Raw genomic sequence first — 24,382 nt, forward strand, 5'->3', positions numbered from 1 at the left:
TACTGCACAAGAGCCCTTTGGATTTCCTTTTTTTTTTTTCCTTATCAAATGTTATTATGAATTAGCAGCACTCACTCCTGAGCCACTGGGACTATGTCTTTACAGCCTCCGTCGTAGCAAACCTTAAGGCTGGAAAGAAAAGCCTTTTATTTGAGAAACACTGTGGGGGTTTATTACTGAGTCAATGGAGAAAGCAAAAGGAGTCTGTGAGAGGAAATAGTACAAAGACTAGAATATCTTCAGCAAAATAATTGCAAGGCAACATTTCAGGGTAGTTTAATTTCCTACTGCATTTTAATGACCAATATAGAAGATATAAAAATGTCGTTTACAGACAAACTCCAACATTTTGTTTCTCTGGTTGTTCTAACAGATCAAATGGGACGTACAATATGATTTTTTTTTTAATTTTTTCACCAAACACTGTAATCAATCTTTCAAGCTACAGATCTGTGTAGTTACCTCTTGTCACACACTCAAAATAGATATGCCTAGGAAGTGGGAAGAAAAGTCTTCTTTTTCCTTCTGATAACCAGGCAGGAAACCTTTACAAAGTACATCCTTAGGCATTCTCCCATTCTGTTCGTAACCTTTTTTGGAAGTTACAATGTTTTCATTCCCAGGCTCTGAGGTGTACTGATGAGAACACAGGAGGGATGATGAGGGATTTAGGAACTGAGGGTCAGTTTTCTAATCCATGAGCTTCTTCTGCCTCTGCTCATCACTGAGAGCCAGACCCAAGCCCTCCAGGAGGCATGTGCTGGGCAAAGCAGGGAAGCAACCTTCACCCTGGCTCTTCCTGTGTTCCAGGCTCTGGGACAGGGCAGGGCAGGGCGGGGTAGGGGGTGGGATGGTGGACCAGATCTAACCCCTGAGATGACGGTCCCTGACCCCATAGGCGCATCTGACTTGTCTCACACAGCCTCCTCTTCGTCTAAAATCAGCTGACGGCATCCTTTGGAAGTCTTATATTCGGACTTTGTTTTCTGCGGCTAGTAACATCGAAAAGGCAGAACCTGGCTTCTCAGCAAGGACTTCAGGCTTATCAAACTCGACTACCTGGAAGTCAGAGAAGAAGAGCTGAAATTGTCAGAAAAAACCTACCCACCATAGAGCCCAAACCACTAAAACCTCTGGAGAGGTGACACCAACTTTCTGTACCTTCCCGTTTTCCATGACCAGGACACGGTCACAGTTGAGGACTGTGTTGAGCCGGTGGGCAATGGTCAACACAGTGCAGTCTTTGAAGGCATCTTTGATGGTGTTCTGAACAAGAGTGTCAGTCTTAGAGTCCATGGAGGCAGTGGCTTCATCCAGGAGAATGATCTGTTGGGGAAGGAACGTTGTGAAAGTCACAGCAAGCCAAAGCTGTACCTAGAGGGAAACTTACAGTCTTAGCTCAATTCATTAAAAAACAAAAGAAGAAGGGCTGAAAAGTAAGGAGCTACGTATCCATCTCAGAAAGTTAGAAAAAGAGCAAGAGAAAAAAGTCATGTCACACAACCTTTATCTTTCTCAGAGGGAATTGACTTGCTGGAGTAACAAGACTGTACATTCTTTACTTACCTTTTTCTAAACGGTTTATTCTAATCCCACAAACTAGTAGGAAGAAATGCCCCATGATCTTTATCTACTGCGCTTATGAGTCAGCATGAGGCATAATAACAGCTCTTGTATTCGTTTCCGGTTTCTGCCGTAACAGAGTCATACAAATCAGAGGCTCAAAACAACACACACTATCTTACACTTACTTCTAGAGGTCAGAAGTCCTAAAGCTAAGGTAGTGTCAGCACTGCATTCCTTCTGCAGGCTCAGAAGGAGAAACGTTTTTCTTGCCTTTTCCAGCTTCTAGAGGTTGTCTGCATTCCTTAGCTCGTGACCCCTTCCTGGTATCACTCTGACCTCTACTTCCATCATCACTTTCTTTCTGACTCTCTTGCCTCTCTCTTACAAAGACTTGCGTAATTACACTGGGCCCACCAAGGTAACCCAGTGTAATCTCCCCATCTCAAGATCCTTGACCTAATCACATTTGCAAAGCCCTTTTCCCCAGATAAGGTAACACATTCACAGATTCTGAGTATCAGGACACGAGTATCTTTTGGAGGGGGGGCGGGGCATTATTATGCCTGCCATAGTTGCTGCTGTTGCTAAGTCACTTCAGTCGTGTCCGACCCTGTGCGACCCCATAGACGGCAGCCCACCAGGCCTCCCCGTCCCTGGGATTCTCCAGGCAAGAACACTGGAGTGGGTTGCCATTTCCTTCTCCAATGCATGAAAGTGAAAAGTAAAAGTGAAGTCGCTCAGTCGTGTCCGATTCTTAGCGACCCCATGGACTGCAGCCTACCAGGCTCCTCCATCCATGGGATTTTCCAGGCAAGAGTATTGGAGTGGGGTGCCATTGCCTTCTCCAGCCTTCCACAGTGCTGGTTTGCAAATCAGAGGACTTGATCAGCTCAGCTCTAACTCTTCTTGACTTTGGCTAAATTGTATAACTTTCCCAAACCTCTATTTCATTGTCTGTAAAAGGACACCTTATTATGTATGTGAAATGCAAGGACAACCCATCAACCACTCAGCACCCTGTAGGGCCACAGTCAGCAGTGAACGTATATTGGCCCCCTTCTCTGCCGTTAGCATGCTAGAGAGCCCATGTGATGGGTTACGCTTTGATCAGGGTTCAGAGGGCATGATTTCTTTTTTTTTTCCACTTCAAATTATTGATTTTACTATAAAGTTAAAATTTTACCAAAATATTCTTTAATATAGTAAATAAAAGCCATGTCAATTACCATGTCTAAGGCTGTTCACCTCTACCTATCACAGTTTTGTAGGATATCATAAGATACAACTTGGTGGTGATGCTTTAATCACTTAAGTCGTGTCTGACTCTTCCGACCTCATGGACTGCAGCCCACCAGGCTCCTCTGTCCACGGGATTTCCCAGGCAAGAATATTGGAATGGGTTGCCATTTCCTTCTTCAGAGGACCTTCCAGACCCAGGGATCGAACCCAGGTCTTCTGCATTGCAGGCGGATTCTTTACCACTGAGCCACCAGGGAAGCCCAAATACAACTTAACATTATGGAATAGCCTGAATTTCTTATGGCAGAATTTTCTCTGGGTCACTGAATTTAATTGGAAGATTGTAGCAAACTTACACTTAAACACACAGAACACGCTTACAATTATCTACCTAATGTTTAAATACCTTCTTAAGAGTGGACAAAATAGGCAACCACTTATTTGTTTTCATGGTATTTTTTAAAGTCTGGTTGATTGGAGAATGGGATTTCTAAAGCAGCAGCAATCCTTTCCTTGAAATCAGTAAGCAAAGATGAGTAAGTCACTAAGAAAAATGAGCATAATTTTATAGTCCTCATAGACTGGCATACTGAAGCCCTTTTTCAGTATCCTGGGTACTGTTTATCAGGCCTCAGACTTGTTCAGGGACAAAGGGGAAATGTTGAGAGGCTGATTTCTCAAACCCAAACCACTTAGGAGGACAGAAAGAATAGCTAAGCAAGCCCTCCGGGGAGAGGCCCAGGGGAGGCAGGTGTTATTGCTGTAAATAGCTGTTATTTTTCAATTTTTACCCTTCACAACTTTGTCTTAAGAAAAGTGATCGGTTTTTAAATGGACCGATTCCTTTCTCTTTGCTGAAAGACAAACACGTGGCTCTGTCCCCTGGATTGAGCGGCGCTGCAGGGAATATCAAAAATGTGACCGATCCATTTCCTGTGCTGCTTCCTTACTTTTGAATCACGGAGAAGCGCTCGGGCCATACAAAGCAGCTGACGTTCCCCTACTGAGAAGTTTTCTCCATTTTCTGTGACTTCTGCCTGTAATTTTTCCGGGAGTTTCATTATCTATAAAACACAGAGAATGCCATATCTGTACTGATGATCTATAAAATTGTCCTGCATCCGCTATATTGATGGCCCCCTTCTCTTGCATTTATCAGCTGGCTTTATTTTACTGCAGAAAAGAAAGCGCAAGACAACAATCATTTCAATATTGCGAACAGGCACCAGGGAGAGACCAAGGAGTAGGCAGACATTAATAATTTAAAATCACAGCGTGATTCATAGAACCCCGTAGACACCTTGCCAAAAGAGTACAAATGATGCACAGATGGCTCCAGAGAAACACAAACAACTGCAAATGGCTTTCAGCGTCCCTGTTTCCACGGATAAAACAGAGATGGGGTGGGTGTTTTCTGGTCATCAAGGAAAGGTAAGACAGGGTCTGATTTATTTAGCATTTTAAGTCAAAGCAGCTTTGGGAGATGCTCACCTTGGTCCCAAGTCCCAGGGAAAAATTCCCTCTGGGCTGCAGAAGTGCCCATGCTCACCTGCTGACCCAGCCGCAGCTCATACAGGACAGGGCCATGTCTCACAGATGGTTCGTTCCATACCATACCCCTCACCTTCCCAGAGCTTATCTGTTTCAGTAAGCAAATGAGGCTACTGGCACTTCCTCTGCTCTGGAGTCAGATGGCCTTAAGTTCAAGTCTCCATTCTGCCACTCAGAGCTTACTACCCTGAGTCTTAAGTGCTGCATCTCTAAAAGTGAGGGTAGGAGTACCAACCTCAGAGGGTTGTGATCAGGACCAACTGAGATACTGCAGGTAGAGCTCTTGACTCTATTTAGGCCATTGAACTGGCCTAATAAATAGTCTATTGCAACTCTTAACAAGGAGTGATAAGGATCAACATATGTGGTGCCAGCAAACAACTAGCCAAATTTAAACCCGGACCAGGTATTTGGGGCACTGGGGCTAGGAAATGGACGCGTCCTGGACAGCCCCAGTGACCTACTGTGTCTCTCATGAATGTTCTCTCCAGAACCTGCCAGAGCATCTCATCACTGTGACTCTCAAACGGGTCCAAGTTGTACCTGCAGTGAAGGAAAGGAGAGGAAACTGAGTTTCTGAGGATGAGCGGATGGAAGAGCATATTTTCCACAGCACGAGGGGAAGAGCAGAGGAGGTAAGTGATGACGCCGTGGCAACAAGGGCAGTGTTTAGCCTGGGACAGTGGTCCATGAAACACAAACCTCAGGCCGAGAGACCACAGACCCATGACTCTGGGAGGGAGCAGAGACCACACCAAGGTGGGCAGACCACCGCCAAGCGAGGCACCAAGGAGACACATTCAGTCCTCTCAGTGGCTGTGTGCAGAACAGCAGGTCTGACCTCGTGCAGAGTCTTGGCAGAGAGAGGGAGCAAGCAATTCCACTCACTGGTGCGTTCACTCTGCCTTGAGAGGCAAAGCTTTGTCAGCAGCTTCAGGGCCTTGCAGAGGGTGAGAGCCTCACGTGCAGGGTGTGAGTCTGGTGTTTCAAGACACGGAATGTCCTTCTTTTCACACAACTCTCAATATGGCCCCCTACTTCAGCTGGAACCCAGTCGGCGAAAGGTCCCTCTTGTTAGAAGGGCAACCGCTGCACTGGGCTAAATGAGAAACCGTGGTTTTCCCCCGTGCCTTGCCAACAGATCCTGAACCCTGTAGAGGTTGCGATGGCCCTACTTTTCTTGTACTTGAGCAGCTTCTGATTACTTCTCTCTCTCTTTTAATATTTATTTGTTCATTTGGCTGTGTCAGGTCTTCTCTCTAGTTGTGGCTCACAGGCCCCAGAGCAAGTGGGCTTAGTGGCTCTGCAGCCTGTGGGATCTTAGTTCCCCAACCGGGGATGTAACCTGAGTCCCCTGCATTGCAAGGCACAGTCTTAACCGCTGGACCACCAGGTGAGTACCTCTGTTCACTTCTTAGTGGGAGTGAATTGACGAGCTTCCAAAGGACGGCTACATATGTAGAATAACCGTTTATTGTATTGTGCAAACTGGGGTGATTTAGGCCACGGCTAAACCTGATACAATCCTGGACAGGCATCCCAGAGTCAACCGGGATGTCTGCTCGCCCTGCACACAGCATCTTGCTTATTTGTAATGCAGTTTATGAAACACAGGTTTCAGGGCCTTGGTCCTCAGCTCCCCCAAAGCTTGTGAACATCTCAGGACATGACTTCCCTCAGATAGAACAACCCCAGGCCAGCCACCGTGTGACAACTTCTCAAAGCTCTTGTTACTCTGATTTCACTATCCAAAAATAGGGATGCACAGCGATCAAAAACAGCTACCTTACTGTACCTACAAACAGGACAGGATCCTGGGGGATCACAGTCAGCTTGGTTCTGAGGTCTTCCAAATCAACAGTGCAGATATCCACGCCATCAATGAGGATCGTGCCACCAGTGGGCTCCACCAGACGAAACAAAGCCATTCCTAAGGATGACTTGCCTGGAAACAATAAATGTAGAAGCAGCAAATCTCACATAAGTTTGCATTGCATCATATCTGAGTATCTGTCTAATCAAGTGAATTTTTAATGCAGTGAAAATGGCTCTGTGCGGATGAGTGTACAGACAGAAGTCCCACTCTGCAGGGGTGATTGGCTGCCCTAACACTATTACCCTGCGCATCCCTGCAGGGCTGTTAGCGCGTGACTCATCCTCTGGGCCTCGTCTCAGGAGAATGATTCTCACTTAATTAATTCAAAAACTGATGTGTGTTTACTTCCAACTGCATACACACCCATTCAACCTGAAATCTCAATTTACAATAAAGACATTTCAGGAAAAAAACAGCCAATCCGCCACACACACACATCACCCTCTGGTGTGATGTAACTAGCACACCCAGTGGAAATGCAAAGAAAACAACCTGCAAAAGACGCAATCAGAGCTGGTCCTCACCAGAACCTGTTCTTCCAACGATCCCAACTGTCTGCCCACTTTGGATGTTCAAGTTCAGCCCGTTGAGAACAAGGGGAGAATCGTCTCTGTATCTCATCTGATAGTCTCTGAATGTTATCTCCCCGTGGCTGGGCCAGTCGTGAGGACAGGTCCCCACCTTGAGGCGGTGAGTGCGTTCGGGAACACAGGTCTGAAAAGCAGAATGACAAACGGCAGGTTAGTAGTCATTTGCTTTCCCATCCATTTCACTCATTCGTTCATGCATCCATTCACACAGTTCTAGGTACTGGTATTCAAGATGGTGAACTAGACCAAAAAGGATTCTGCACTGCAGAAACTCACATTGCAATGGGGAACTCAGATAACAAAACAAGAAAAGAAGTGAGAAATGAAGACACTTAAAGAGACTATTGCTGTAGAATACAGAGTATGTGTGGTGAAAAGGGTAGAAGAAGTGAAAGTAACGGTGTTGAGGAAGGCGTCTGTGAGGATGTGACATTCAAGCCAAGACCTGGAATGCTGAGACAATGCCAACTATGAGGAGATTCGTTCCAGACAGAGAGCTGCTAGTGCAAAGGCCCTGAGGCCAGAACAAGCTCGAGGACTTGGAGAAATAGAAGGAAAAGTTGTATGGCCAGGGCTTAGTGAATAGAGGGATGAATAAATATAAGGAGCAGTGCATACTGGTCCTTGTGAGCCTCAGCACGTGTCAGCATTATGAGCAATCCGGACCAAGCCTTGAGAGATTAGCAGAATTCAGTCAGACACAATTTCATTATCTGCTAGAGTCACTGCGGTGTTAGAAGTAGGAAGCACAGCATGTCAAGTTCCGAGTTACATGGAAAAGGAATTAAAGTTTCTTAAGAGCCCAAGAAATGCAAAGTCTAATTAAGCAGTGAAGCAACGTGACTGCATTACAAGACTAACCCCTCCTCTGAATTATAAAGTCCCTGTTAACCAGGGAGAAATAAGACTCCCATGATCCCCATTAGGGTGGCTGACCAGCTCAAATTGCTGGTCGATAGGCAACCACAATTAGCTGAGAAAATAATAGTATTCCTAGACAGTGAATATTTTTAACCCCTAGAAGATTTAGAATTAGTAATAATAGTATTTAAGAGAAGCAAAATTATAATGGTAATATTTTTAGTTTATGAACTCTGCATACTTGGTGTTTTAACTATTCATAATGTTAACAACATTCAGACTGTGATTCTAAATTAAAATGTATAATTGAATAACTTATTTTAACATGGTTTTAGGTTTAAAAACTTACTGTTTATATACTGCATTGGGATTGTTATGAGAACTTAAAGCTCTCCATATTTATAAGTTTAATTTATTAGATTTATATAACCTCAGGAAGGTTTGTTTGTTGAATCAGATTATCGAGGTACTTAAAAAGGAAACGGAATACATTAAATTTTAAAATGCAGTTTAAAATGTTTTAAAGTGTTTAATTAAGTTTGCAAATGGGGCCAAATGCTGTTCAAAGGCCCTTAAAAGTGATTGCTTGAATTGGCGAGACTGCTTTTCAAAGAACAGCAGGATTTGTAAGGGGAACAGAAAAAGCTTTTAAAGAAGTTAGACTAGATTTTTAAATTTAGTCAGCCAAATATTAATTTTTAGAAACTAAAGTAAGCCACTGAATTCTCTTTTCTGGGTACAGAAACCCCTTGAGGAAATATTTTTAAAAAGAACCTCTCCCTCAGCATTAAGGACTTTAGACTATATAAATACGGATTTTAAGAAAATCCACACTTGAAAAAGGAGCAAATGCCTAAATTCTGCCAGAGTTAACTGGCTCCTCCTCTGGCCCCAATTTCTTACCGAAATGTACTCCCTGAGCAGCTCCACGGAGGTGAACTTGGCTTGGGTCTCGGTCCCCGTTCGCACGCACACTTGGAGCAGCCCGCTTAGCTATGGAGGGGGAACAAGCGACCGCAGTCAGAGACCCTTTCCGCCTTCAGGGGCAGCTGTGAGTCACCCTCCGGTCTCATTCAGGACCATACAGAAATAGGCCTCCGCTCCCAGCCAAGGGTCCAGATGTAAAGACACTCCTGTTGGGGTGTTTTGCCTTAAACACTTCCTTTGTGTGTAGAAACAAATGGTAATTACATCCTCCCTGGCACTCCAGATGGTCAGAGTCAACCCACCACAGCATCACTCCAGCACAGATCTCTTGGTTGGAGCGGTGGGGAATTCCTGTAAGCAGAAGTTCTCCAGGGGGCCTCTGCACTGCTGGGTGCCCACCCCTTGAAGCCACTTTGTGGGGTCCTGCCCCTCTGTGCCCTCCCCGATTACCCCGCCTGCAGCCGGAAAGCCCCAATCACCACAGATGGCAGAAGAGGAAGAAAACCATCAAGCCCTCAGCCTGCTTCAAACATGAGAGAATCTAGCCTTAGACCATGGTCTGCTAAGGACACCCGCCTTAGGCCAGGATCCCCCAGAAGCCAACCTGAGATTTGAGGACAGGCGTGTACTGGGCAGCTTGGATGGTGGTTCCCCCACAGATATGCCCTAGCCAAATCCCTGGTCCTTCAGCCTGAAACTCTCTTCCCTCTGTCTTCCCTTGGCTCCTTCTTTGTCAAGTTCAGATATCAGCCCGCAAGTCACCTCCTGGCAGAGACCTTCCTTGACTCTATGGGGTCTCATGCAGCTTCCTCACTGACAGCCAGTTACCCTGCTTCATTATCTTCATAACAGTTCAACAGTTTCTGAAGTCTTATTTCTTTACTTGCACACTTATTTATCCCATCCCACTAGAATGTAAGCTCATGAGTGCATGGACTTGCCCAGCTTGTTCACGGCTGAACCCACAGCAGCCGGCATGGTCCCAGCTCCTGGCAGGTGCTCAGTGGACATCTGGTGAGTGAGTGAACGAATCCTGCTCCTGAGAAAGGCACGTACATTTTTGTTGTTGTTGTTGTTAAATTTAAGGGTATCAGCAAATGAACTTAGGTACAACAGAAAGAGACGAGCTCATGGTTGCCGAGGGCGAAGGAAGTGGGGAAGGGATAGTTAGAGAGTTGGAATGGACATGTACATACTGCTATATTCAAAATGGACAGTCAACAAGGATCCACTGTATAGCACATGGAACTCTGCTCAATATTACGTGGCAACCTCGATGGGAGGCGAGTTTGGGGAAGAATGGATGCATGCAAATATATGGCTAAGTCCCTTCGCTGTTCACCTGTAAAGATCTCAACATTGTTAATTGTCTATACTCCAATACAAAATAAAAAGTTAAAAAAAAAAATCAAGGGTATCAGCTCTTCAAGGCCCCAGGCAGCCCTCCACAGGGTAAGAATCCCCTTGTCAGCACAGTGCTGGCCCCAGGAAGGGTTTGTTCTCTCCATGATGTTATGTGATATTACTTTGCATTTGCTTTCTGCTCTGTGGGACTTCACAACAAATTCTCATTCATCTAGGAGTCGCCTCTGTTCTCAAGGGAAGCTCTGTAAGCTGGATTTTCTGTATTCTCCAAAGGGGGCTAATGCTCAAGAAAACCAGTTGCAAGAAACATATCCCCTAGATCTTTTTGTGGGCAAGTTCTCCAGCCTTACAGGCATGTTTGAAAACAGTCTCACAGAAAGCTGGTGATATCTCCCAAGAGCATGACCTCAGTTGAGGAAAGCTGAGACAAGTACAGGAATCTAGTCGACATCATCTGTTTAATACTTTACTAGGCAACAACAAATAAGATCAGCCATCAATGAGGGAAACTGCCTACCCAAGGAAAATCCATTTTCCTCGCTTAACATAGTGTCCTGAGCATATGTTTTTGTTCCTCCTCTTTTCCAAAGTATTATTAAAATGATGGTAGAGAGACTTCAAAAAAGGAATGGACCGTGAACAGCAGGGGCTTGGGAAGAGGTATTGAATGAGAGTTACAAGTTTCTGGAAGATGGAAAAAGGATGAAAGCCTTTTGATAGGATAGAGGCAGAGTGTGCTGCAGGGGCTTCCAGAGTGTTCTCTGTAGCAGAATTCAGAGAGGGTCCAGGTATGAGGGGCCCTCAAAGACTGACTGAGAGATGGTGCCTTGACAAAACTTCTGTTGGACCCGTTTCTTCCCCTTCCTCATCTTCCTCCCAGCTGGACACTACCCCTAGGCCAACATACACACACACACACACACACACACACAGAGGCTTCTTTAAAGAAACTGAATAAATTATTTTGGGATAAATGGGGCTCCTAGATAAAGCCCCTTTAAAACTAGATTTGTGTGCCTGGAGGCCTGCTCCCTGGCTGCTTTCCTGAAGTGAAGCAGCCTGTGGACAAGTCCAACTCACCTATCCACAGTCATAAAACCTCCTATCAGGAGAGACCTAGTGAAGCATACACAAAGACAGAGGAAACCCTGAAAACCCAACATAGATTCTCATACTTAAACACAAAAGGATGAAGGGACATATGAACAAAACCAATGCAGGGAAGAGCAAGAACCAGATAACAAACAGAACCAGATAAACAAACAAAAAGCCTGACCCTGGAAAACAGCAGATATCAGTCAAAGAAGAGAGGAGAGTTTAAGAAAGGCAGAGTTTAATCTGATCAATATCCTCAGAGACCTATAAAATACATGTTTAAAGATGATTCTTTTAAAAACTCAGAAGCTAAGAAAGAGTATGTGAAAATTAAGTATGCAAAGAATGGCTGAATGACAAAGCAAAGGAAAATTCCCAGAATAAAAATAAAAAGGCAAGAACAGGGAGACTTTGAGATGAAAGAAAGGAAACACAGAGTGCTGATGCAAGATATCCAATATTCAAGCAATGTGAGTCACAGACGAGAAAACAAAGGGAAAGGAGACAAAGACAGTATCAACAGGAGGCAAAGAGTCAGGGAGGGAAAGGAGGAATTTTTCCACTTGAAGAGAGACTTGACTTTATTCTCTTCCCAGCCTGAACAGAATCAATGGAAACAGACCACCACTCAGATTCGTCGTCCTAGAATGCCAGAGCACTGGGGATAGGGACTGCATAGGAATGGCTTCCAAAGAGAGAAACGTGAAGCACGTAGCCTGCGTCTACTCTATGCAAACTCAGATGGGTATCAGACCCAGATGGGGGTTCAAATCCTGACTCTCACACATGCAGGTGTGTGATCCTGGCAAGTCTTCCTGGGCCTAGGTCTCCTCACCTGTAAAATGGGGATTATGGCATGCCTACCTCATGGATTATTGTGAAGATAAATGAGTTAATTTATGCAAAGGATTTAAAACAGTGCCGAAAATAGCGTATGTTTCCCTATTATCATTATCATTCCTTATTACTATTATTTCCATATTGTTGTTATTTTTCAAAAGAAAAACACCAAAGCAACTTAAAAGAGAAGTCAGTAATTATTTGTCATGGACATCATGGCTGCCTCTCCAATATTTCCTTCCCTCTTCCCATTGTGGGGCAGCTGTGTGACTTGGGGCAGGATGGAGTGTGACTCCCTCCCTTGGCCTAAACCAATCATCTCAATCCCATCAGTTCACGAATTATCAGTAGTTCTGGGATGCCTAAATTAATCCAGTAAGAGTAAAGCAAGGGCTTTTGTTCAGTGGCTGGAGCAGGAAAGACTTTGCTCCCGCTTTCTTCCTGCTAGAGCCCCTAGAGGCTGCCAGCCACCATTGTACAACCATGAAGGAAGTCATTATGGGAGGATAAAGCCAGGGGCCATGATCCAACTGTGCCTGAAGCCCATACAGAGGCCAGACCTTTTAACCATGTGAGCTGCTGCGAGCCTTCTTTATTATTTAAGCCCATTCGAGTTAGGTTTTCTGTTATGTCCACCCTCCCTGATACACTCTATGCCAGAGCCTCCAGGCCAAGCCCAGCCTTACATTAGGTGTTACCTGGATGATGTAAGACAATGACAAGCCTTTGGAAGAAGCACTGATTGAGGAGAAACTCAGGGTCACCAACAAGGCCACAATGAAGGTGACGATGTTCATGAGGACATCCATTCTTAGAGCAAACCACCTGAGAGCGCAGTTAAAGTACAGCAGATGGCTGCAGTTTTCATCATTCAGCATCTTGAACCTAACATTAAGAGATGAGACAAAGCAGAAGGTCGGGTTGTAATTCCATAGACTTAGGGTTAGGGCTACCAGAGAAGTAGGGCAAGAGGAATTTTTAATCAAAGGCCAACACATTAGTACATAGGAATCTCTTACAAAGATTAGTATAGATCCAGACTCTAAAATCTGCCACCGTAAGCATCTTTGATTTGCACGTATTTTGAGAAATCCCAGGTGGCAACAGAGTATGGTGCTGAGTGGGCTCTTCTGTCTTTCCCAGAACTGGCAGCTGGAACCCATAGCTGAGAACAAAAGGGGCTGAGAACCTCATGTTCAACCTTCAAAGGACCCTTGTCTTCAGGGTAGCCGTCCCCCAAAGGCCCAGTGGAAATGACTGTTGACCCCTTTGATCTATAAAGGGGGTGGGGGGAGGCAGAGGGAATCTCAGTGTTTGTGATGGTAGGGAAAGGAAGAGAGAGTGCTGGACTGGTTCTCCTCCCCATTTCAGGGAAAGAAGATTCGAGGCAATTGCTTATAAAGCTGGAGGGAAAAAGAGTAAGCTGACATCTTGCACTCCTGCTGCGTGTCTCCTGGGCCAAAGAGGAGAAGGGGCACCGGGCAGAGCGAAAGAGCAATGACACAGCTAGGGGATGGGGAAGACCCATGCCTGGAGTTGCTCATTCCCCAGATGTGTGGAAGATGGTCCTGCCCATTCCTGCAGTACCTACAGTGGGGGTTCAGAGGGAAGGTGGCATGTGGGGCTACAATCTTGATGCCACACTAATTGACATGAAGCTAGAGGCCCCACATCAAAGGAAAGCAGTGAGGCTGCCAGGTGGAGCTCACAGAAGAACAAAGTAGAGCCCATGGGCAGTGTCCAGCAGAGTGGCTGGGGACCTGGGTCCTGGTGGGGGCTCTCCCGTGCCACACCACATCTGCATGAGGAGCTGGATCAGCAGAAATGAGCAGCAGAAATAGACAGTGGTCACCTGAGAGTGTTCCTTCCCCTACTCCCCGACTCCATCTCCTTGCACCAGCCTCAGATAACCAGGCTCAGAGAAAAGGGAGGGGGTGTTTAATACAACAGACCAGGTGCTTCCTAACAGCTACCCTGCCCCCTTGCCCGAGACATATGGCAACACAGCACGACTGCTCCAATTCTCTGAGCAGATGCCCAGGGGGCGGGGGTGTGTGCTATGACTTGTGTACATTTAAGAGCGTAATTTTAACTGAACCAAGCTAAACAGACCAGAAGGGACATCAATCACAATTGCCACTAAAGGTTCCCCTGACCTCCTGGGAGAGGGGCTTCTTCAGAACAACTGGTAAAAGAAATTATTGGTAAAACTGAAAACCATTCGATGTTTAAACCCCTAAGAGTTGAGATTCCTCCACTGGCACAGTCATGACGTGCTCAGGCACTGCTGCTCCATCCTGTTCTAAACCTCCTCCAAGGATTCTGGCCTGAAACACCTCTGAGCACCCAGGCTGGCCCTCTCTGTTTCCACTCTAACTTACTTTCCTCAGTTAAAATATTCTTCCAAACACCATGATGTTTTTAACCATGTCGCTGTAAAGCCTACAAATTCAACTGACTGCTTGAGTGACTTAGGAGTCATCTGTGGTCTTCTCTGTGTGCTTGGTTAGGTTGTGCAGAAACAGAACCACTGGCTGGGGTCAAATTGGAATTTGACCTCAAACCTTTTTTTAGTGCTGCAGCATTTTTGTCTGGTTGCAAAAGCAACTCAGGTCAGAAGCCCAAGCCCTCTGGCAAGTCCATGACTGGAAAGAATGGATAAAGACGGCAGAGCCCATCAATACTGTGGGGGCTCAGCTCGCCTATAGGATCGTTCTGGAAACCTTGGAGGACAATCTGCTGGAAGACAAGGCTTGATTCTGTTGCTTGTTGAGAGTTGATGAATGGCCCATGACCAAGACACTGGAAGGAGGGTTGACAGATGATGTTCAGGTCAAACCAGTAGCAAGACTAGCTGCTGACTGAAGTAAAGACAAGCTGGACTGCCAGGTCTACACTGAGGTCGTGGGTGCAGGGAGAAAGAGACGCAACCTTTGAAGTGTACATTAAACTTTTGAGAAAGAAAAGGATGGGGGTGGAATAAGAACATCTGTGCGGCAGAGACACTATGCTGCTGCTGCTACTGCTGCTAAGTCGCTTCGGTCGTGTCCGACTCTGTGCGACTCCATAGACGGCAGCCCACCAGGCTCCCCCGTCCCTGGGATTCTCCAGGCAAGAACACTGGAGTGGGTTGCCGTTTCCTTCTCCAATGCAGGAAAGTGAAGAGTGAAAGTGAAGTTGCTCAGTCGTACCCGACTCTTTAGCGACCCCATGGACTGCAGCCCACCAGGCTCCTCCGTCCATGGGATTTTCCAGGCGAGAGCACTGGAGTGGGGTGCCATTGCCTTCTCCAGAGACACTATGCCGCACCTATGTGACTGAAATCTGGCCAGTGAATATACATAAATGATAAGCATCTTCATTGGGGTCCTCCACTCACATCTCTGCTCTTACCTTCCAATTAGACCAGAGGAGCTGTGAGATGGAGAGAGACTGTGTGCTTGAGTACGGAGCAGAATCGCCGACCCCTGCCCCATGGACCCTTGTTCACTTACGACTTGAGGAAGAATAAACATGTGTTGGGTTAGTCCCTAAAATTTAGAGCTGTTTGTTACCACAGTGAGCCTACTGTGACTGATAACACAGTGATAACATATGATTATATGATGTTTTAGAAGTTTGGAGCTGGACGACTCCAGAGAAATGTATTAACCTAGCCCTGGCATCTTCAAAAGAAGAAAACTGGTCCATCTATTAAATGAAATGTAATGTGGCCTTGTGGGCTTCCCTGGTGGCTCAGCTGGTAAAGAATCCACCTGCAATGTGGGAGACCTGGGTTCGATCCCTGGGTTGGGAAGATCCCCTGGAGAAGGGAAAGGCTACCCACTCCAGTATTCTGGCCTGGAGAATTCCATGGACTGTACAGTCCACGGGGTTGCAAAGAGTCGGACACAACTGAGCGACTTTCACTTTCAGAATGACCTTTACAAGGAATATGTAATAACATGAAAAAACTGCTATTTAAAAATACAACAAGAAAAAATGACTCTAAATGCTTCAGAAATAGAAAAACAGAAAAGATTGGAAGGAAATACACAAAAATATGACTAGGATTTGGGTTGCAGGCCTATGGGTGATTCTTGTTGTCGTCATTATTTTCTCCTATTTTCCTGACCTAAAAACATTCTACTTTTAGAGAGGAAAAATAAAACATGTAAAGCACCATGGTAAGCTTGTCATTGGATGAAGTTGAGTGTTTGGGGGCCTCGGACACTGGGGGAAAAGGCTTAGTGCATGAGGGGCTCCCCCTCCATTCTACCGGCTCTCCATCTGGCCTGTCCACATCCCTCAGACTTCCCTCCTCAGAGCCGGGCCAGCGGGGAGCAGAAGCCCCGGGGCAGCCCAGCCCAGGACTCACTTGCTAACGCAGTCTTCCCTCCTGTTGTAGGCGTGGATGGTTCCCAGGCCCTGCATGGATGAGGTGATGTGGGAGAACCAGGGGGACCGGCTGATGTTCTCCACCTTCTTGAGCTCCTGGATTCCTCTGTGGAAGACGCTGCAGGGAGACCACGAGAGCCCCAGATAGGGTTTCCCAAGGCTCCCCTTGGCTCACTCAAACCCAACTGGGCGCTCAAGACAGATGTTCGGTGCCAGCGCCACTGAACGAGGGAGGAGGGGCTGGCCCGCCTTTCTCCTCTGGGAGCAGCCATCCCTGTGTGCCAGGGAGGGAGGGAGGGTCTCGGAAAATCGAGCCACTCCTTCCTGCATTCTCAGTTCTGAAGGCTTCCTGTAGCAAGAGGGTCTCACTGCACATGCTGTGACTCTAGTCTTTTCAAAGACTAGAGATTTTCACACACTGCAACTCCTAAATACAATCCAACCAAACAAAAAGGGCTTACCCAATGGCTCAGTGGGTAAAGAATTCTCCTGCAATGCAGGAGACACAAGAGACGAGACTCCTGGGTTGGGAAGATCCCTGGGAGAAGGGCATGGAAACCCACTCCAGTATTCTTGTCTGGGAAATCCCATGGACTGAGGAGCCTGGTCGGCTACAGTCCAAAGGGTCACAAAGAGTCGGACACGCCTGAGTGCCTATACACACAACCAAATAAAAAGGGATGTCTTCCAATTCTGAAGGAAAATCTGAATCTGGCATATCAACTGCCAGCGTGAGGTCTTCTAAAGGCAGTTTCAAAGGTAATTTTGAGCAATATACAAACATCATCTCCTTAGGAACTGACTTTAAAACCAGACTCTTCACAGTATGTAACTCCCTCTGGGCCCCAGTGAGTGCGAGACCACTGCCCTCAGCATGCACAATGGCAGCTGATCCATGACAGTGAATCTGACCCAGGGCAGAGGAAGGGAAACCTCATTTGTTCAGAGTTCAAGTGAGTTAGTTAGAAACATCAAATAATTCAGTCTGGATCAGCCTGATCTGGCCTGTCTTACAGCAAATAAGAATGCAGTGCAGAGAAAAACCTTTTGCAAAGTAAATAAAAAACAGAGAGGAGAACAGACAGGAACGACCATCAGACAAATACGTGGATTGTAAAAACTAACACTAGCCCAAGTAATCACTTTTCTTAATAAGACGTGGCACCCACGACGTGGGAGATTCTCCAGTGGCTCAGTGGTAAAGAAGCTGCCTGCCAATGTAGATGTGGGAGACATGGGTTTGATTCCTGGATTGGGAAGATCCCCTGGAGGAGGAAATGGCAATCCACTCCAGTACTCTTGCCTGGAATATCCCACGGACTGAGGAGCCTGGCAGGTTACAGTCCATGGGGTCACAGAGTCAGACACTGAGCGACTAAGCAGGCACGCACCGTTTATATTTGTAAAAAAGACCTGCAGACATCATTTTTATTAGATCATCACAATAAACCCTTGAGGCCAGACACGGAGGCCCACGTGTCCTCTCCTGGAGTCACCAAGGGGGCAGTGGGAGACGGAAGTGAGAGCCCAGCTCCCCCAACTCCCAGGGCGCACATGCTAGTTCCCACGGTGATGCCAGCTTCAGCCGAGGATGCAGAGACTGCGTCTCCCCCCATGCGTCCCTGCACTCATAGTTTCCACTGTCGGCTGGCTCATCCGTGGACTTGATCCACAGCCTTGAACTATCCAAAAACAAACCCATAATCTTGATCACCCTCAACTTCGTCTCCTCCTGTGTCACTCACATCTGTCTTCACATTGCTCCCCATCTTGGACGCATCCTTGGCCTCTCCCATCCCCTAACCTCAGTGAACTATCCTGGAAATGGCTTTAGGATCTACCTGTTTTCTGCCCAGACTGCTGCTGCCTATGTCTCATCTCTCAGTCAGACTCTGCCCTGCAAGAGTCTCCAATCCTATAGCCCTTCTCCCATCTTTCTGAAGCTTCATTCACCCTCCACACTGTGGTCAAAGCAATATTTTGCAAGCTCAGCTCTGAGTGTGGTGTCCCTGTTTACGGGTGGATGTGGGTCCAGGATTTGTGGGCTGAATCCTTTGCAATCTGGGGGACCCTCTTCGAGATGCTGTGTGTCCAGTCCAAGGCAATTTTGTTGAGTTTTATTGAAACTCAAAGTTCGTATACCATTTAGGCAGCCTAGTCTCATCTGATCCTTGCGAGAACCCCTTTGGAAGAGGGCAGGTGCGTGTTTTGATGATTACCATTTTAGAGATGAGGAAACCGAGGCTTGCAGCATTCCTTTGACTTCTCCAAGTTCCTCCAGCTAGTTGTGAAGCAGAGCTGGGATTCTAGTGCAAATTTCATCTCATCTCCAATCCTTAGCCCTCACACAATGCCACCAGCTGCCGGCTGAGAACTCCAGCTCATCCAGGACAGGGCGGAGCTGGGTTTCCTGGAAAGCTGGGACAGATGCTACCCTCCCGCTTTTCCCCAGGGTGGGTGAGAAGGTGGGCACAGGGACCCCCCTCCCAGTGCCAAACAGATGACCACATCAGTGGTCAGGTGGGGCTATTTCTCAAAGCTCAGAGAGATTGAGTACTGGTCTCCTCTCTCCTGCAGCAGCAGAAACCGCAGAGCCCCATGGTTAAGAACATAACATCAGTCAGAGAGCAACCACGGTTGCTACTTTCCTGACCTGGGACCAGTGACTTAATCTCCCAACCCTACCCACCTCTCAGCATGGCTCTGAGGATCAAATGCCTGATGTTCGCCGAGCACTTAGCACAGCGCCCAAGTCAACATGCTCCGGCATTCAGAGAAGACAGCAAGGACTCAGCACCACCGGACACCACCCGGTCCCTGCTCAGGTTTTGCATGCTCTGCTTTAAACAGCGCATGGACCTACCGTAACAGAATGAAGAAGCCTACAGCCAGGATGGCCAGGACTAAAAGGACAGCAGGGAACACGGCGGCCAGTATCATGAGAATAAACAGCACCATAAAAAACTGCTGCAGGAAGTTCTCGGCGTGAAACGGCAGCCTCACGTCCAGCTCGTCCATATCCTTGGAGAAGCGGTTCATTAGCCTGCCAGTGGGCGTCCTGTCAAAGAAGCTCATGGGGCTCTCCAGGATCTGCGGGTGACCATGGAGAGTCAGCATCGAGGTGCACGTTTGGTGGCCCCGACCCCCCTGCCGCCGACACCCCGGGAGGCCTGCCCGGTGCCTGGGATCACGAACCAGGCCTGAGTTTCCCTCTGGGGTCCGACATCCTGGGAAAGGGAGGCTGCGGCCACCGTGGAGGAGTGTGACAGGGGAGGGATTCAGCCTCCATGAAGGATGGGGGGATTTTGTGCCCCAGGGCAATAAAAAGTCAAATCCCACTGTCTCTATGCGGGCCTCCCTCGTGCGCTCCAGCCAGGGACCTCCCCGGCTGCCGGGGAATGAGGAGGGGATCCCAGGGACTCAAGAGATGCTCTCTGGGCCTGCGCTCACCAGCTCCATGGCAGTGTCCTCAGGAAGAAAACTTCCTGACCACCCTCACCTTCACCCCCAGCCCCGTCGGGCCCATGACACGCCTGCAGCTCCCCAGAGTTTACCTTTGTGGTTGATAATTAGATATGGGAGACTCAACGGTAAGCTCAGTGAACAACTGTGTCTACCCCAGAGCCCAGCACAGCGTCTGGCGCATCGCAGGTGATCTGTATAAACCCCACTGACTGATGTACCGGGATATGTATGCAGCCCCCAGGGCGAGGGGCAGGGGGACTGTACCTTGTCAAACACTCGGTCATGCAGGGAGGAGGAGGCCATCAGTGTGGTCTTGGTGAACATGAAGCCTTTGGTGATGCCAAACACCAGTATGGACACCATGCTCCCTGGGTACACCCACTGGTACACCCTCAGCCCGGAGTCTGCCAGCACCATGCCCACCTCGCACGTGCTCATGTTGCTGTGAGGCCCACACTTCATCTTGGGAGGAAAACAAGAAGCACCAAGAACTGATCAACTGTCAAAAGAATGGGAATTTTCCAGAGAATGTTCCCAGGGAAAAGAAACTAAACGGATGAGCATAAAAGTTAAGAATGAATCAGGCGGTAAAGTCAAGTCAGTTCCCTGCGGGGCTCTTGAACTTTGCATGGGTCCTCCTGCTGGGCTCTCTGGGATGCCAAGAGCCCCTGGCCGACGAGGCTCAGCACAGTCAGTGGAAAAGCACAACAGACAGACCAGACCTGTACAGGGCAGTCGTCTTGGAAACCAACTGTGCCTCAGGGGACCAGAGGTGATGCCGGGCCAGGAAAGTTACAGAAGCAACAACATATGGATTCCACAGGCTGGCTGTGCAACCCTCAGGCGGCCCCGACAGGGACCTGAAGGCAGAAGCCACCGGGCCTTTGGGGAGACTCAGGAGCATCTCTGTAGGACAGGTCAGCCCCAGGGCCCCCTTTCTTTCCTTTTCTGGGGGCGCACCTAGGAGGGCACTGGTTCACTGCCCTGGAGTCCCCAGGGGGTAGGAGGGAGTCTGATGAACCAAAGACTCTGGGAGGATCCAAAGTGACCCCACTTGGCTCCATCCTGCCCCAGGAGAACACGTTTTTGCCTCCATTTCTGGGGAGAGGCCATCTCCTCCTCCTGAGAAATTGGCAGTTTCATTCTTTTCTGGGCTGTGTGCTAAAAGTCAAGACTGCCTTTGGGGAGCAAACAAGCATCTTCCTTTTAAATGCCATTTTGCTGATTACAGCCCTAGAGGAAATGTAAACCAGAGGTGGTGGCTGATGGATGCACATCCATAAAAGCAAGAGCATCCCTGGGGAGCTAATCGACCAAAGGACCAGCTTGAAGAGGAGGCTTCACTGTGCTGTGGGCTGTGTCCACGGTGTCTGGGGGTGGAGCCAACACATGGGTAGGCCGTCATGGCTGCTGCCCAGCTAGCATAGCACAGACCTACTGGGGAGGCTTCAGTCTGGCTAACACCCTGGGTTCTCCAAGGAAAGGGCTCTTCAGGAGCAAGCAAGGATCTGGGGGAATGTTCCAGAGGTGCCTCTCTTTCTGCAAAGTGCAGGCCATCCCCCTGAGACTGGTCTCAGGGAGCTGTGCTGAACTCCAGGAGAGAAATCCCATCCTCTCCTCTGCCTGTGTCTTCCCAAGGCCTCCCCACTTTGGTTGTCATAGCAACAGAACTATACCAAAATGTAATCTTGGAGGATGGGGAGGCAACCTCACAGCATTTCCTGGGGGCTCCAGGAAAGCTTTGAAACCATGGGCCAAAAGCTGGGAGAGTTTCCAGCAGGCCTGAGGGAGAGTAGACTTATCAGTCCTCAAGAGGGGCCTGGCCTGGATCAAGTTTGGGAGGCAGGAAGAGGCCTGCAGGGGCCCTGCAGCAGATCCAGGTTGACTTTCTTTTTTTTTTTTTTAATTTTATTTTATTTTTAAACTTTACATAATTGTATTAGTTTTGCCAAATATCAAAATGAATCCGCCACAGGTATACATGTGTTCCCCATCCTGAACCCTCCTCCCTCCTCCCTCCCCATACCATCCCTCTGGGTCGTCCCAGTGCACTAGCCCCAAGCATGTCCTCTTCCTTTAGAGGGACTTTGGGGAGCCAAGCCAAGTGGAACCCACTGACATCAGACACTGTCCGTGATGAGATGTCAGTTTCTCTTCAGAGGCAAGAAGATGGAAATCTGCCTTAGGCTTTGCCAGTCCCTCCCAGACTCTCCTCGGAGGTCCCTTACAACAGAGGCTGCAAAAAAACTGACCCTATCCTGCCTGTGTGTGACTCCAGACAGGCTGCATTTGCCTGGCACAAGCTTTTTAGCCAATCCTTTAAAATTCGAAAGTGGCACATACAAATTCAGATGCCCTGCTTGTCTTGAAAGATCAAAGGGGACTGCGGGAGTCAAGTTGCGTAGTTGTAAGCCGCTGACCTCGGTCTTGTGGCGGGGGCTGTGGGAGGCTCATTGTGTTCAGACTCTTAGCAACTGACTCAACATTTGCCAGAGCCAAAGGGGAACTCACCTGTGAGCCCTTGTCTAACCAGACACCCAGCCACCAGCTGCTGAAGGCAGAGCTGCCGATCATCAAGAGGAAGAAGGACACCACGAAGAGAGAGAGCAAGTACCCTGCAGGGGAAGAGAGAGGGCCTGGGGTTACAGAGGCCACGCGGCAGCATGGGCTCCTCTTCCTTGGGGTCCAACCCTGGCGGGGAAAATCGAAGCCTACAGGGAAAGGGCTTCCACCCTGGGAGCCACTTTCTAGGCTGACGTGACAACTCTGAGCATTAGGTCCCAGAAACCCCAATGGGGACATCTATTCCACCTGGTTGGAAAACGGACCCAAATGTCAACATATTTAAAAACAAAAAAACACCACTATTCACTGTAATAGAAGTGACTCAATGTTTTCAAAACAAACAAATTTTAAAAACCCCAGTCTTGCTAGAGAGTGGCAAGAAGTGGAACTATAGGTATCTTTGGCACATGGCAGTGATTCTTGCCCTGAAGGCAGGCAACGAGCGGATGGCACGGCACTCAGAGATTAGAGTGCAAGGTTACACATGCACCACAGCCAGGTCACGTTGCTACTCATTCAGTTTCAATAAATAGTGTCTGGCAGCTTTAATGGAGATAAAGGATGATTCCATTTAAAAGGCTGCTTTATCAGACTTTGGATTATAAGGGGAAAAAAATAAAAGCGCTGATAAACGACCCTAGCATAAACAGAGCAATTGTTAGAGAAATCATAAAACATGAACCCAACAGTTTAAGAAAGATTTTTAATGCAAATTAAACCAAGAAACCCGTTGTTTTCTACCAAACCTCCAGAAGCCTTAATGTACGTGTGATACGTTTTCCAGGTCACAGTTCCTTCCCGGGGGGACTCAGTCTGGATGAGCTGGTGTGGAGGAACTGTGGAGACAAACACAAGTCCTGTGACACCCCCAGTGGGGCGGCCCCCTCCCGCCCACCTCCCCACCCCCACCACCAAGGTGGGTTGTCATCCTTCCTTCCACTAGCCCTGTGCTTTGAAATTCCCAACACACTTTGCTCGTTTTATTCTGCTTGGTCCTCATGACAGCCTAGTAAGGCAGGGGGCTTTCAGTCTCCTGAGACATATTTATTAAGCAGCCACTATGTGCTCAGAGTGCTGCAGTCCATGAGGTCGAAAAGAGTCTGACACGACTGAGCGACTGAACTTGAACTGATGTGCTCAGCTCTGGAGAGACAAGGCTTGTCTTTGTCTAGCTCTACAGAAGCAGATCCTAAGATGTGAACACATGCAGTTTACTCTGGAGCTAAAGGGTACAGGGAAAGGAAGCCAACAGTAAAAGGTGTCTCATCAAGGCAGCGCTCCCTGCTCCCCCTCCCTACCCACTTCCATGGGCAATGGTAGCTTACCCCAGCACAGAGAACTCTCAGACTGGGGCACAACTACATCTCAGAGGTTTTTTGCATGATCAGTGAGGCCTGGGATGTTTCTACACCAACTCCCATTGGCATCGGGTGAGGGCTCCCCCCAGGGGGTTAATTCCCCCACACTCCAGGCTTGACCTGTGTCTGGCAGCTCCCAGAGAGCTCCAGGCAAAGAGCTGCAGGTGTGAAATGCCAGCTGGGAGTTGGGCTGGGTGGTGCAGAAGTGCTGAGGGTACCCATGCCATCTACTACAGGGCCAACAAGGTCTTCACCACGGAGACCACACCATGAGAAGAAACCAGGGCATCCTCCCAGGTGTGTTCCTGGATCCCGCCACGTGGCTCCCCCACGTCCTTTCCATTTTCTAAGGTGTAAGGGCAAAGGACCACAAGCTCCCACTGGAGCAACGTCCAGAGGTGCAGGCATGAGCTCCCAGCAGCCAGGAGTGAATGCACATCTCTCCCTCTCCAGCATGAGAGGTACGAGAATGTCAGCTCCGAAGCAGCATTCTATGCTTATACCTGGCTCTTGTAAACAGAGATGACTGCAGCCCCCTGCGCAGGGCTCTTGGTACCCTGCCCTGGCAAGGAGAGCTCGCATCTCAAAGGTGCCTTTGTGAACAGAGCTGCCATTATCCCCTCTGCCTGGGAACGCTCGCTCGAGCTTCTTTAAAATGTTCAGCCTGACTTTCGCTCATCATCGTGTCTCCCTCTGGGGCTGCAGCA

At 48.1% G+C, this 24,382-nt stretch overlaps 1 protein-coding gene across 11 annotated transcripts in view; it reads right to left on the reverse strand.

Moving 5' to 3' along the window:
- Positions 1-275: 275 nt before the first annotated feature.
- ABCC12 (ATP binding cassette subfamily C member 12) overlaps positions 276-24,382 on the reverse strand; it is a 94,879-nt gene continuing 70,772 nt past the window's right edge. For 5 of the 11 annotated variants that reach the window (XM_059877410.1, XM_024978935.2, XM_059877413.1 and 2 more), the window contains 13 exons: positions 23,064-23,153; positions 22,264-22,367; positions 20,017-20,214; positions 19,151-19,377; positions 16,268-16,405; positions 12,609-12,795; positions 8,587-8,676; positions 6,757-6,946; positions 6,142-6,301; positions 4,821-4,899; positions 3,756-3,869; positions 1,162-1,326; positions 276-1,059 (listed from right to left, as the gene is read on the reverse strand). In XM_059877410.1, coding sequence (XP_059733393.1) covers positions 967-1,059; positions 1,162-1,326; positions 3,756-3,869; positions 4,821-4,899; positions 6,142-6,301; positions 6,757-6,946; positions 8,587-8,676; positions 12,609-12,795; positions 16,268-16,405; positions 19,151-19,377; positions 20,017-20,214; positions 22,264-22,367; positions 23,064-23,153 — 1,835 coding nt within the window. In that variant the 3' untranslated portion in view covers positions 276-966. The other 6 variants (XM_059877416.1, XM_059877417.1, XR_009491292.1 and 3 more) reach the window with 6 other exon arrangements.

The sequence above is a fragment of the Bos taurus genome, chromosome 18 (assembly GCF_002263795.3).
Source record: "Bos taurus isolate L1 Dominette 01449 registration number 42190680 breed Hereford chromosome 18, ARS-UCD2.0, whole genome shotgun sequence".
NCBI lineage: Eukaryota > Metazoa > Chordata > Mammalia > Artiodactyla > Bovidae > Bos > Bos taurus.